The 15,969-nt window shown below is 40.7% G+C and overlaps 1 protein-coding gene across 1 annotated transcript in view; it reads right to left on the bottom strand.

Annotated features, from left to right (window-relative positions):
• RFTN1 (raftlin, lipid raft linker 1) overlaps nt 1–15,969 on the bottom strand; it is a 110,771-nt gene that overhangs the window by 31,647 nt on the left and 63,155 nt on the right. Inside the window, exon 6 of the mRNA XM_083376171.1 lies at nt 13,078–13,281. Within this exon, the coding sequence (XP_083232297.1) occupies nt 13,078–13,281 (204 nt within the window). The remainder of the gene's footprint in view (nt 1–13,077; nt 13,282–15,969) is intronic.

Below are 15,969 nucleotides of genomic sequence, written 5' to 3'. Positions count from 1 at the left end.
TACATTATTTAATAGGGAAGTCATTTAAACTTTTCACTAATCATCAGGCTTCAATTTGTTATATTTCATACATCAAACTAAGACGACATTGACTTGATGGTCACTGATAGTACAACCGTATCAATTCACCATTAAATATATACCATGGAAAGAGAACCTAGCTGTAGATTATTTATCCTGATTGCCCAGTGGTCAGCTTATATCACTAAAGAAGATCCAACATCTACTGAGATGTGCCAAGGGCAAACCAGCAAATAACCAAGACATTTCTTTTATTCCAGTCATAAGATAAAATGATTAAAGCAATCAACAAATACTTATGGCATGTGTCGCTCTACCTCACAATGTATTTGAAGCCTCTGTAAACCATAAAATAATAGATGCAAATGTGGTCCAAGGAAAATACCTGCCTTGTTGTGAGTAAGCCATATCAAGAGCAAATGAATATTCATAGACTTAATGTCTATTGAACTTAAAGGCTGCCAAGAAGAAGAAGAAGAAGAAGAAGAAGAAGAAGAAGAAGAAGAAGAAGAAGAAGAAGAAGAAGAAGAAGAAGAAGAAGAAGAAGAAGAAGAAGAAGAAGAAGAAGAAGAAGAAGAAAGCAAGGTGGAAAATGAAGGAAAGTCTAAATAATGAATGTCAGCAACTGGCAAAAACAAGCCGCAGAAAGGCCCACTAAATTCTACTTCCTGTCTACGCTGCCTGATCTTGAATCAACTTACTAATGCTTTTCTAAGGTCTTTTTGTAGCATTTGCCTATATAAGATATCAAACCACAATTTCTGGCCCACTTTTTCTGATAAAAACTTGGAGAAATACACAGAGGCCATCATTCCAACTGAAATCACATTAGAGAAAAATGAATTGAAGCACATTGCTTTTAAAATATCTACAAATTTGTGCCACTATTCATGCAGCATTAACTACCCTGCCTCCACTACATTATAGTGGCAAATTGCACAACACTTTGACAATGCAATTATGAAAAGTCATCAAGAATTGAATTTCTGATGTGTTACAGTATTTTAAAAACATCTATTTAAACTTTCTTGTTTTCACTAACTCCCTGAGTAGTTTTTACTTATATTTTTGTGTGATTAATCCTATATATCTCAACATATTCTATTTACTTAAATAAAACTTAATGCTAAAAGGCCAAGTGATGTGTCATTTGTTCTAATCACCATACCACATAATCATTAAACTAAATACTAAGTCTCTTCGGTTCAAGCGCTGCCATAATAATTATTTTTCTTTACCTTCAAAAAGGTTAATCTCTCCCTTTAAAAGAGAAGTTCCATTATCACTGATTTTTTTTATTAATGGGGGGATGCTCCCTCACTGAACTCAAAAGACTATTTTCACTTGGGTACATAAATATTTTATGCTGTTCTGCTAGGCAAAATGTCAGTTTAATGTTCCTGCACATGATTTATAAGGCAGTATGGAAAAAAAATCTTCTGCAATGATGACAATCATACTACTGGGAAGCAATGTCTCCTTGTGTTCTCTGTTTCCTTTGAACTATTAAACACTCCATACAAAGCTTAACCTTTGCATTATAGTTATTACTATAAAACTCACTGGCCCATATATATTATAGGTGTTTGTCCTGCAAATTTATAGATGTACAACTACTTCTTTGGCTGCTTTTTTATTAGGGGAGTTTCTTTCCTTGATTATGATTTGTAACTATCGTAGCTTAGTGACTTTTCTGCCACAACCTGATAAGTAACAAGGACACATAAATAGTTGTTATGCATGACATTGTCTGTTTGTGCATTTGAGCTATATGTAGAATGTCCTATGTGAAAATTATATACCGTATGTATGTAAGAATTTTACAATGAGTCAAATTTTCCATCTCCTCCTGGTAACTACAAATAGGAATTACTTGAGTTCAATATACACATTTATTACTGAGCATTTCATTTGATGATGTCTTTATTTAACAGCAAATTTGCTAAATATCCTGTAGAATGGAAATGCATCTTGTTATTATTACAATGTTAATGCTGGTTTTTCAATCTGAATGTAATTCTGAAAGCAAAGAATGCTCTTATTTGATAACAACATGATTTTCTTTGGACTGAAAATTAAATCTAACTTTCCTCAGAAACTAATCTTAACCTCTGCAATATATTAGCTTATCATAGTTTATAGAATTACAATTAGAAAGTTTGCCTAGAAGCAAGCTGATCTGTACCAATGAATTCTACTTCTCAATACTCATTATAAAAAATTAAACTTATTTTGCTTGTGCAAAAAAATGAACTGTTAAGCCAACATGCAATACTCTTTCTGAAGGAATTTTAATTCTCATTCCTTGGAAAACTCTCCAGAGTCTTGTAAATGCACTATTCTATGGTATTTAAACAATAAGATAATGCTTTTCATACGCATCATTTAAGATGTTAAGCAATAATTGATAATGATCTAGAAATCCAATTAAAAAACAACTTAATTTGGCATGTCTAATGATTCATACTTTTGAAATTGTAGTATGCATTTCTGTGAGAATAAGTAAAAATAAAACAAACCATCTGTCTTTAAATAAGTATGTATATGTTTTGCCAAAAAGAATACCCCATCCCTACCCGAAGGAAGGCTTTCGCTCAAGTGCCCTTTCAAATTCCCTTTCTAAAAGATTTTTTAAAAATCTTTCCCTCAATATAATTTTCAACAAGATTTTCACTGAATATTTTAATTGGTGATGGCGTTTATGGCTATAACACAACAGGAAAAATTCTAGAAACCTCTTTCATTTGCTTCACAAAATAAGCTACTTTTTAAGGTGCTCCATTGAGACCAGGGAGGCATTTATTCAATCCCCACTCAACCATTGAGCTTACTGGGTGTCCTTGGGCCTGTTATTCTTTTTTCATCCAAGCTGACTCAACAGGTGTATTGCTATGGTGATTTAAATAAGGAGAGATTCTCATGGATGCACTCAAAGCTCCCAGAAGCAAGACAGACTATAAATACTATAAATAATATTACGGTATATGGCTGTAAAATATTTGTGCTGTGTTAACATGTTTCATTGAATTCCACTCTTGGTAGTTTTTAAAACTGGTACAACTTAGCCAATTAGCTGGCTGGCCCTTGTTTCCACATGGGATGTAGTCAACTGAAGATATTTGATTAAATTGATGAACATGCTAGAAACGCTTTCCATTCCTGAACATTTTAAATCCACCTCTACAAATTTCCCACAATGATAGTCAAAGTTTCATCCCATACCAAACAATTTTCAAACAGGTACCAATTGATTTTAATGAAAAGTTCATCCCTGTGTATATTTTGATTTGTCTCCATTTCTGAATGGGTACTGTTTTTCTCCTGCAAGTAACACAGCACTACTATCATACAAATACTGCCATTTCAATAATGCTGATAATAAAAATATAAATAATTTATATATAATGCAGGGTACATGGACAGCATAAAATGCTAGATTAAGACAGTGGAATTAAGGTTCAAATCCATTTTAGTTACTGAAGCCTACTCTAAAGATTTGCATTAGGCATTATTTCTCTGTTTAATCTTTCTATTAACCCTGGGGATAGACTTGTATCCTGAAGTCTTTTTTTCTAAAACTGAACAAAAATGAACTAAAAGGAATAAGAGATAAGAGGATGGAATATGCAACTGTTTCAGATAAACACAGATGAGTTTTTAAATGTGCCATAGGGCATAGAAAGTAAGGAACAGGGCTTTTTTTGTCATAGAACGCTCAGAACGGAGTTCTGGCACCTTTTTTGGATGGAATCTTGTAGGGTAGGCAAGGCAGGTTGTATGACATGTGTGAGTTCCGGCACCTTTTTCTTTTACAAAAAAAGCACTGGTAAGGAATATATACATAGTACTTACTCATACTCACTTTACGCATAGAATAAAGCGAGCACTAGATCAGAAATTCTCAACTTATTTGATTTAGTGAAGACATTTGGAATTTAATGATTTATTGTAGATACTCTCACCGAAAAGTTGCACAGGGGTTTGATTCTCAAAATAAAAATGGCTGTCATGGGACATAAAACACCAAAGTATCATAATGCTACATGTCAACTCTTCTAACCTGATCCCTCTGAATGATGAATGCTGATTTTTTCTGTTCTTTATCTGTCAGGAGGGCATTCTTTCAGATAACACAGAGAGCACTGTTATTTTCTAAGAAAGTTGATGAAGCTTTCCAATGTTTTTAGAAATAAGTTTTTTTTAAAGGCAGAAGTCAGGGCAAGAACATTGGTAGTGTTGTGATTCAGGGTCAGCCTGTGGGTTCGGCAGTTGGGTCAGATTACTCAGAGGAGGAGGGGGGGTGTTGAAGAGCTTGCTGATGAGAGCCCTCAGCCAGGCCCCTCCCACCTGGTCACGATGGAGACCCAGCTGTATGAGCCTGACAGCGTGGATGAAGATGACCCACAGCTGGCCCTGTTCAAGGATGCCCGACGCAGGAGGCAGTCAATCAGGAGTAAACAGAGGAAGGCAATGGGGCACCTCGGAAGGAGGCAGAGAGAAGCCATGCCCTGAACTGTATAAAAGGGGAATGCGTGGGAGAGCTGGTTTGCTGAAGGCAACCGCTTGAATAGTTCCTGTTTCATAGCTCCTGTTTCATGGTTGGTGTCTTGTTTTGCTCTGTTTTATGTTAATAAATTTGGCAGGCTTAGTTCCAGCCTCTTGCCGTTTGTAAAGGGGTTGTCCCTGCCTTTTATGCAGGGCCGGTAGCAGGCTGGTACAGAACAGGTAGCCACCAAAAGACTCTAGCCTACCTCAGTGCCATGCTAGTAACTATAGTGCTAAATCCTGAAATTAGGTGCCAGCCCTGCCCGAGCTACTCGATGTCCTCTCAGGGTTGGTGGTTGAATTCCCAAGACTCATGGTCTTGGGCGACTTTAACCTACCGTCCCTGGGAGGATCGTCCGATCTGGCTCGGGAGTTCATGGCTTCCATGGCGGCCATGGACCTGTCGCAAATAATTTCTGGACCGACTCATGAGAGAGGCCACACCCCAGACTTGGTGTTCTTGTCTGGACGGTGGCGCGATGATATCGGTGGGGGTGCCACGACTATTATGCCCCTGTCATGGACCGATCATCACCTCGTGCGGCTAGACTTCCCCTTTGCCACCCCCCGCCGTGGGTGCGCGGTGCCAACCAGATGGTACCGCCCTAGGCGCCTAATGGACCCTGATAGGTTCCAGGCAGCGCTTGGGGACGCACATGCACTCCCTGCTCACAGCTCGGCGGATGCCTTAGTGGAAGCCTGGGAGAAGGCAGCCACGGAGGCTCTGGACCGAGTTGTACCCTTGCGGCCTCTGACCCGGCGCAGATCCCAGCGAGCCCCATGGTTCACCGCGGAGCTCCGGGAAATGAAGCGTCGGAGACGGGGCCTAGAGAGCCGTTGGAGATCCAGTCGATCCGAATCCGACCGATTGCGATTAAGAATCCTCACCAGGTCTTATCTCGCTGCGATAAGGGTGGCAAAATCCAACTACTTTTCCACCCTCATCGCGTCCGCAGATAATCGCCCGGCTGCCTTGTTCAGGGTGACTCGCTCCCTACTGAACCAAGAGGTGAGGGAGGAACCCTTGCAGGGTCGAGCCGAGGAATTCGGTCAATATCTGCTGGATAAAATTGCTCGGATCCGAAACGGCCTGGACTCCAACTGGGCTGAGTTGGAAGAACAAGGCATGGACAGTCTTGTCGACGTCATCTGGGAGGAATTTGATCCTGTGACTCCTAAGGAAGTGGACAGGATTATGAGGAGGTTGAGCTCCTCCACATGCTTACTGGACCCGTGCCCTTCCTGTCTGGCATATGCAGCTTGAGAGGGGACACGAGGCTGGTTCCTGGCGGTCATATCCGCTTCTCTGAGTGAGGGTCACTTCCCCACCGCCTTGAAGGAGGCGGTGGTGAGGCCTCTCCTCAAGAAGCCCACCTTGGACCCATCCTCATTGAATAACTTTCGTCCAGTCTCCAATCTTCGCTTCCTTGCAAAGGTTGTTGAGAGCGTGGTGGCGCACCAACTCCCTCAGATCCTGGATGAAGCGGTTTATCTAGACCCGTACCAATCGGGCTTCAGGCCGGGCTACAGCACGGAGACGGCATTGGTCGCTCTGATAAATGATCTCTGGAGAGCCCGGGACAGGGGCCATTCCTCTGTCCTAGTCTTATTAGACCTCTCGGCGGCTTTCGATACCATCGACCATGGTATCTTGCTGCGACGCCTCAGGGGACTGGGAGTGGGAGGCACGGTTCTGCGTTGGTTCTCCTCCTTTCTCCAGGGTCGCTCGCAGTCGGTGTTGGCAGGGGGACAGAGGTCGACCCCGAGGCCTCTCACTTGCGGAGTCCCTCAGGGGTCGGTCCTCTCGCCTCTCCTGTTCAACATCTACATGAAACCGCTGGGCGAGATCATTCGCAGCTTTGGAGTAGGGTACCATCAGTATGCTGATGACACCCAGCTTTTCATCTCAACTCCAAACAACATCAGTGATGCCCTCGACGTGATGTCTCGCTGCCTGAAAGCGGTCCGGGAATGGATGGGGAGGAACAGGCTTCAACTGAACCCGGACAAGACTGAATGGCTGTACGTACCGGCAAGCCAGGATACTCAGAACATCCCATCCCTTAACATCAGGGACAAGTTACTAACCCCTGTTGATAGGGCCCGCAACCTGGGTGTCCTCCTTGACTCGCAGCTCTCCCTGGAAGATCACATAGGAGCTGTGACCAAGGGGGCCTTCTCCCGGGTTCGACTAGTTCGCCAATTACGGCCTTATCTGGACCTGGATGCCTTACGTACAGTCACCCATGCTCTTGTGACCTCTCGCCTAGACTACTGTAACGCTCTCTACTTGGGGCTGCCCTTGAGATCCACTCGGAAGCTTCAACTGGTGCAAAGTGCAGCGGCACGGACACTCTTGGGAGCCTCCCGATACTCCCATATCACACCTCTCCTCCGTGCACTGCACTGGCTTCCAGTTGCCTTCCGTGTGAAGTTCAAGGTGCTAACAATGACTTACAAAGCCCTACATGGCATGGGTCCGGACTACCTACGGGAGCACCTTCTGCCAATGTCAGCACCCCACCGTCCTGTGCGCTCCCACAGAGAGGGCCTCCTCAGGGTGCCACCGCTCAAGGAATGTCGGCTGGTGGCCCCCAGGGGGAGGGCATTCTCAGTGGGTGCGCCAGCCCTCTGGAACAGCTTACCAACCGAAATCCGGATGGCCCCCGACCTCCGCACCTTCCGGCGCGAATTAAAAACTTATCTGTTCCAGCAGTCCGGCCTGGCCTGATAGCTCTAATCTGGGGTCCCAGTTTGTATTTTACTATTGTTTGTTTTCACTATTGTTCATTCTGTATGCCTACCTTATTCTGTACACCGCCCCGAGTCCCTCGGGAGAAGGGCGGTTTATAAAAACAAACAAATAAATAAATAAATAAATAAAAATAGATCTATTTGAAGATAACAAAAAGGAATTTGCTTTCTATTGGTTTTTATAGCAGAGTCTCCCTTGCAATCAGAATGGCAATACTGGTCTCATCTTCATTAACACTAGCACTAGGCAAAAAAAACTATAATAATAATAAAAAAATCAAAGGATTTCTAAAACTAGATGCATCTGCATTGAAGCAGTAATTCAAAAGGAATCTGCCTAAGATCCCCACGTACACTGCCTTGAACTCTTTAATGGAAGTACAGGAAAATAATTCTTAAATAAACAATGTTATTTTTAAGAGGTCGAAAGACAATAATATTAAATATCTTTAGATCTCCAGCCAAATTCTCAAACAAACTGTTCACTTCTCATAATAGCATCAACAAGTACTATATTACAGCAAGAATAAAAGGCTCGTTATCTTGTAGTTTCTCAATCATCACAAACCATTACTGGGTGAAGATCTAAAACTAAGGAACTTTTTATGAATGGACTGCCAATATCCACCAAGGAGTTTTCCCTTCCACCTTGCATATTATATCTAAAGCAGTCCCTTGCAAAAACTTTGGGCAATTTTACAGCTGTACTCTAAAATTGCTTGTATAATTATTTATCAATGATAATAATAATATGCATGCTTGAGATGTACACAATTAAGAGCACACAAAATTAATCTGTAGGAAGGAGTAGCAATGAGATTTATTAAATCTTTGATATTATATAAGCCACAATTTCTTCACTCAGAATAAATAAAAGACAAAAACATTGCTTTCCTCTACCAGAGTACATAATAGTGAAGTGAATGAGCAATTGCAGAATTAAGACTTTAAGGTTTGCAATCATTACATGGGATCTAAAACAGCTGATATGAAGAAGCTTTATTCTTAAGGAAAGAGTATCATGGGGAGGCTGAGTTCCACCACGTGTTTATTGGACCCGTGCCCCTCCTGGCTGGTTTATGCAGCTCGGGAGGGGACATAACTGCTTCTTTGAGAGAGGGTAGCTTCCCTGCCGCCTTGAAGGAGGCAGTGGTGAGGCCCCTCCTCAAGAAGCCTGCCCTGGACCCAGCTATTTTGATCAACTACTGTCCGGTCTCCAACCTTCGCTTTTTAGCGAAGGTTGTTGAGAGCATGGTGGCACATCAGCTTCCTTTTGTTCCTGGAGGAAGCGGATATCTGGACCCCTACCAATCGGGCTTTAGGCCCGGGTACAGCACGGATACGGCAGTGGTCGCACTGGTGAATGATCTCTGGCGGGCTCGGGACAGGGGTTGCTCCTCTGTCCTAGTCCTATTAGACCTCTCAGCGGCTTTTGATACCATCGACCAATGGTATTCTACTGCGGCGCCTCAGGGGGTTGGGAGTGGGTGGCACTGTTTTACAGTGGTTCTCCTCCTACCTCCTGGGTTGTTCGCAGTTGGTGTTGGCAGGGGGGCAGAGGTCGGCCTCGAGGCCTCTCGTTTGTGGAGTCCCTCAGGTTTCGGTCCTCTCGCCCCTTCTGTTCAACATCTATATGAAGCTGCTGGGTGAGATCATTCGTGGTTTGGGGGTGGGGTATCATCAGTATGCCGATGATACCCAGCGTTTTATTTCCACCCCAGATCAACCTGGTGATGCCCTCGACGTGATGTCCCGTTGCCTGGAGGCAGTGAGGGTCTGGATGGGGAGGAACAGGCTTTGTCTAAATCCCGACAAGACCGAGTGGCTGTGCATACCGGCATCTCGGGTTGTCCAATCTATTCCATCTTTATCTATAGGGGGTGAGGTGTTACCCCCTGTAGATAGGGCTTGCAACTTGGGTGTCCTCCTTGACTCACAGCTCAGTTTAGAAGATCATATAGGAGCTGTGACCAGGGGGGCTTTTGCCCAGGTTCGCCTGGTGCGCCAGTTGCGGCCCTATTTGGACCAAGATGCCCTACGCACAGTCACTCATGCGCTCGTGACTTCTCGGATAGACTACTGCAACGTTCTCTACATGGGACTGCCCTTGAATACCACTCGGAGGCTCCAGCTGGTGCAGAATGCGGCCGCGCGAGTTGTGATGGGGGTCTCCCGATACTCCCATGTAACACCTCTGCTCTGCGAGCTGCATTGGCTTCCAGTTGTCTTCCGGGTGAGATTCAAGGTGCTGGTGATGACCTATAAAGCCCTAAATGGCATGGGTCCGGATTATTTACGGGAGTACCTTTTGCCGGCGTTAACTTCCCATCGTCCTGTGCGCTCCCACAGAGAGGGCCTCCTCAGGGTGCCGTCGGTCAGGGAATGTTGACTGGTGGCCCCCAGGGGGAGAGCATTCTCTGTGGGTGCACCTGCCCTCTGGAATCAGCTCCCTGTTGAGCTCCAGATGGCTCCCGACCTTTGCTCTTTCCCGCACGACCTGAAGACTTAGCTATTTGAACTTGCCGGCCTGGACTGAGGGACTGGGATTTTAGATTTTAAATTTTACATTTTACATTTTAGAACGTGTTTTATTGTTTAGGGCTATTTGGTTTAATTTATTTTAATTTTTGTATATTATGTCTTGTATATAGTGTTTTAATTGCCCTGTACACCGTCCCGAGTCCTTCGGGAGAGGGGCGGTATATAAATCCAAATAATAAATAAAATAATATATTATGAAAAAGATCCCATATTATAGCAAAGAGGCATTTTATTCTTAACTATGTTTCTAAAAATGCACTTTTATTTACATATGATATATTTGTACCTACAGGTTATTTTTTCTTAAAAATAATATTGTAGATTTTCAGAAAATTATTTATTCAAAGCTAATGGGAAATTAAACCCCAAAGTTACTTTTAACTTGATTATGTATCAGCTTTGGTATTAACTAAAAAGCTGGTTTAATAATACTCAGCAAGAGCAGTCATGCAACAGGTTGCAAAATATGTGGATGTTCTAGCTACCAATAATTTTGATGGTATTTATATCGCACAGCATAGCATAGCATAGAATCGTGTCCACAGAGAGCCAGTTAGTGTAGTGGTGTAAATGCTGGCCTATATTGGTATGTGTACAGGCAATCCTTGACTTACAAGTTTGTTTAGTGACTACTCAGTTACACGGCACTGAAAAAAAAGACTTATGACAATTTTTCACACTTACAACAGTTGCAACATATATATTTTTTCCTGGGTTCCAAGATCACTGCAGTTGGGGACTGTAGCCAAGAAATTAAAAGACGCTTGCTCCTGGGGAGGAAAGCAATGGCAAATCTAGACAGCACACTAAAAGCAGAGACATCACCCTGTCAACAAAAGTGTGTATAGTCAAGGCTATGGTCTTCCCAGTTGCAATGTATGGCAATGAAAGTTGGACCATAAGAAAGGCTGAGCGCCAAAGAATTGAGGCCTTTGAACTATGGTACTAGAGAAGACTCCTGCAAGTCCCTTGGACTGCAAGGCGATCAAACCGGTCAGTCCTAGAGGAGATCAACCCTGACTGCTCTTTAGAAGACCAGATCCTGAAGTTGAAACTCAAATACTTTGGCCACCTAATGAGAAGGAAGGACTCACTGGTGAAGAGCCTGATGCTGGGAAAGATCGAGGGCAATAGAAGAAGGGGACGGCAGAGAATGAGGTGGCTGGATGGAGTCACTGAAGCAGTAGGCGTGAGCTTAAATTGACTCCAGAAGATGGTAGAGGACAGGAAGGCCTGGAGGAACATTGTCCATGGGGTCGCAATGGGTCAGACATGACCGCAGCTAACAACAACAGCAACTAGATAGATAGATAGATAGATAGATAGATAGATAGATAGATAGATAGATAGATAGATGATAGATAGATAGATAGATAGATAGATAGATAGATAGATAGATAGATAGATAGAGATATCTATCTCTGTATATCTATATCTATTTATTTATTTATGGGACTTATATGCCACCCTATCTCCAGAAGGACTCAGGGCGGCTCACAACAATAAAACAGCTATAAAAAACAGTAATACAAATATTAAAAAAGAATTAAATTACAAAGCCCCATAATTAATTACTAAAACCAATAAAATTAAAACAATATTAAAAAACCCCATCCTCAGTCCAGGTCGGCCAGTTGGAAAAGATAAGTCTTTAGGTCGCGATGAAAGGACCGAAAGGACTATATCTATCTATCTATCTATCTATCTATCTATCTATCTATCTATCTATCTATCTATCTATCAAATAAAAAAACAATTGCAGCATATACTGGGTATCTATTTGTAATCTTCTGACAAACAAAGTCAATGAGGAAGCCAGATATATGTAGCAACTGCATTACTAACTTAACAACTGCAATGATTCACTTAACAATTATGGCAAAAAAGGTAATAAAGGACCAAAATTCACTTAACGACTGTTTTGCTTAGCAACAGAAATTTTGGGCTTAGTAGTGGTCATAAGTTGAGGACTATCTGTGTGCTTTTTAAAAAAAATATTAGGTGGAATGGAAAAACTAGTACAAGTGACAAAATCTTCTACACAACTTGTTAATTGTAGGCAAGCAAAGCCAGTTTGGTATAGGAACCATATATTCTATTTCCTCTTTGGGCATACGGGAGAAGGGCGGTATATAAGTCTAATAAAATAAAAATAATAAATAAATAATAAAGACATCTGTATGGCCTAGGGCCAATTACTTTCAATTCTAGGAAGGAGGCAATGACAAACCACTTCTGAAAAACCTTGCCATGAAAACTGAAGGTACTGTCTTTGCAATCTCCAAGAATTTTACATGACTGAATGTAAGAAAAAAAGTTTATTATTTAGCCAGTCACCTGAAAGGGCATGAATGGACAATGCCACCCTTAGCTCACCCCAATCCTAGCCCAGAAGCAGCCAGTAAATGTGTTTTGCTACAATACTACCAATGTAATGTTTTCTAATTTGCACCACTCGTTTCTCCGTTGTTCTTTAATCTGAAGTAGGCAATGTGTGCATTCCTATTGGTTGCTGGATGGAATTGTGGCCATCCCTGCTTTTTATAATAAACAGGTTCACTGATTAACCTTTTCTGTTTTCTTTTAAACATACTCACTGATGGATAGGAATGAAAATCATTCTTCTGAATGTGGTTAGCACAAGAGAAAGATAAATTAGAACTATGAATGATCTGTAAATATTTATTCCAATTGCTTGATACATTGTTGTTGTACCTGTAATAGTTATGGTTATCTGCCTATCTCACACAGTAATTTATCATTAATACATAGGAATGCCCAGTTCTTTGTATGTAGCCTGTTAGCACTTTAACAGACCCCCACTAAAGTAAGCCTTCTGATTTTAAATCTGTCCATTTTCTCTCAGACACATCTCATAGGCTTTGAATTGAAACATTTACATGGCTTGCTTTTTATTAAATTTTAAATAGACCATTCCCATTTAGCACTGTTCCACAAAATAGCACGTTTTACAGAAATTTAAATGAGCAGCTTATAAAGGTGCTGCTTCTTCAAAGATTGTTCTTGCCTGACTGCAATAATTCATACTCAGAAGAGCATGTAATTTCAAAGGGCAATAAGGACAATTTAAAAAAAAAACATTAATAATTTCAGTCTATTAAAAAGGCTGAAATTGAAACTGAAGCAAGAAAGCAAGGCACAGATTAAGAGTCATTTAAGGAGATTAAGGCAAGTAGCTGAAGAAAAAATTCTTACCATTTATCATTCCAAGACTGAAGATGCCATGTACCAATGTACTCCCTCTCCGGAAGTGCTCTGTCATGTGCTCAAGCCAATTGGCTTCTAAGGCACAAATGCTTTTTCCATTGTTGATTATTCTTACAGGTACAGTTACAGTATAGTATTGACTGGATGTCTGCAAGGCCTTTGGCTGGTTGAAGAGTGCCAAGATCTCAGTTTCTATACAAAAATATAAGAGTAGAAATAACAATTGTAGGACTAGCAAATATGATGCATTATCTTTTTCCAGATGTGCTAGGATCTAAAGTCCTGGGGCATGATTCCTATACAACTGGAGAACATCGTTGGGAAACTGTATTATATTATAGGAAATATAATAACAAATTTAACAAGCACAACTTGAGTTTTCTCATGTGAAATTGAAAGTTTTGGATAATTAATACAAATATAATTATTTAATAATTATACATAATGATCTGCATAATGTAGTTAATATAAATATGTAGCATTGATTTTTATATAGTTAACATACTTAGATTAAAACATTGGTCTGATGATCAAATCTTGCCACCTATAACTGCATAAATAAAATAAAGTAGGAAACTATTTTATATGTCAGAAGCAGTAAAAAGAGTTGATAAATTAGAGCATAAGTTGCAAAACTGTCTTGGTACACACTGCCTCTAATATCTCAAAAATATTTTCACAATACCCCTAACTGTACCTGTGAACTAATTTGAATAATAGTTTGAGCAGTAGCTGACAGAGGTCAAATCCAGCTGTATTTCCCTTGAAAATTTAAAATATTTTGCAAAACCAGGGGAGAGGGCAATATACAAATTTTGGTAATCGTGAAATTTGAGGAACCCTACTAAAAATCGTGGTTGCAATGAAAGAAACCTCTGCTATGATAGTAGTAATACTTGTTGCTGCTTTATTTTGATTTCATGACCTCCTAGCGCTATACAGAATTATTATCCAGAAAAAGCAAGCAAAGTTACTTCCTTTAAATCTAGGAATTTCCATTCTTGGCTTTTCTTTCATTTTCTTAATGCATGAAAAGTCTGGCGTACAGAAAATCACAATTTATCAAGTACCTGTTTTCCTTTAAGTAAATCACTGCAATGCTATATTAACTATAACTTATTTTGTTATTTTTTCCCAATGCAGCAGTTCCCAGCCTATTGTTTATGGTTAAGTGGTGTTTTATATATTGCCTGAATAGTATGTTTAAACTGGTAGATATAACACAAATAATGCTTTTTGTTTTTCATAATTAAAAAAATGAGACATTCTGGGGCTGCTTGAAAAGTGTTCATTCTCTTCCTCTGGGAAAATTGCTGCACATTTTCCCCCTTGTCATTAGTTATTATGACAATGTTAAAAAAAAAATCTTTTCCACTTGTCCCATTTTTAGCACTCTGAATGTTCTTTCAAACTGCAGAATATAGACAATATTTGAGCCCCACTTTAAGGATCAAAATAATAATAAGTTCTTACCAGCTATACTTTTTAATGGAATATTGTACAGGGTAAGGTCATATACTGTGGCAGCTTTCTCCAAATTAGCCCCTTCAGATATGTTAACTATGAAGAACATCTAGCTATGGTAGAAGACATCTCACTAGGGAAGGCTGTTCTGTCAGCCTCCTCACTATCCTCATGCTTGGGAAAATTTCTAAAAAATACTGTTTTATATTGTTTTTAATCATAAAGGGACCTTGCTTACTTAGAACAGTTTTTTTCTTCTAACCTTTTCCTCAACACTTTGATAAACTAGGTAGGAATAATAGCACTCTGTTTCTCTATATACAGTTACAGCTACATTTCTGTCAATAGAACGTTTAAAGTGAGCTGCTCTCTGTCTAGTTTGCATCTCCATGTTTCTGTTGCATAACCACAAGAATCTTCATAATTTTTTTCTGGTATATTTTCTTTGAATACAGCTACTGTAACATTACTGAACTATTTGAAATTATTTATTCTACTTATAATTGCTTACTTTACTGAGTTGTCCTTTCCTTTAAACAAGAATAGGTAACTATTCTGAGCAGATGGATTTATTTATTTATTTATTATTTTTTATTTATTTATTTATTTATTTATTTATTTGAATTTTGACAGTGTAATTTGAATCTTTTCACATTTTACTATGAGAATGGGATGCTTGTCTGTTCATAAGATGGCTACAGTTGTGCGCAAAATGCCTATATATCGGAAGACAATAGGGAAGTTGTTCTTGTTAATGCCAGAAGGTACCCAAACAACTAGTTACCTTTCTTTCCTGGACAGGTGAGTATACTTTCAAATTATTTATTTTATTTATTTATTAATTCGGTTTATATACCACCCTACTCCCAAAGGACTCAGGGCGGTTTACAAGGCAAAATTTAAAAACAATACAATATAAAATTAAAATTAAATTAAATTAAGTCTAGCCGCAAAAATTAAAATCACAATTTAAAAACATTAAACCCCTCAGTTCAGACCAGATAGCTCAAAGAGCCAGGTTTTTAGGTCCCGGCGAAATGAACGAAGGTCGGGGGCAGTCCGGAGTTCCGTTGGCAGTTGATTCCATAGGGCAGGCGCGCCCACAGAGAACACCCTCCCCCTGGGGATCGCCCGTCAGCAATCCTTGACCGGTGGTACCCTGAGGAGGCCCTCCCTGTGGGAGCGCACAGGACGATGGGAAATTGACGCTGGCAGCAGGTGCTCCCTTAGATAATCCGGGCCCATGCCATTTAGGGCTTTATAGGTCATCACCAGCACCTTGAATCTCACCCGGAGGGCAACCGGAAGCCAATGCAGCTCGCGGAGAAGAGGTGTTACATGGGAGTATCGGGAGACTCCCATCACAACTCGCGCGGCTGCATTCTGCACCAGCTGAAGTCTCCGAGTGGTCCTCAG

Source organism: Vipera ursinii (assembly GCF_947247035.1).
Source record: "Vipera ursinii genome assembly, chromosome: Z".
Taxonomy (NCBI): Eukaryota; Metazoa; Chordata; class Lepidosauria; order Squamata; family Viperidae; genus Vipera; species Vipera ursinii.
The sequence above is the reverse complement of the archived record's forward strand: the minus strand, read 5'-3'. Positions and strand labels throughout refer to the sequence as shown.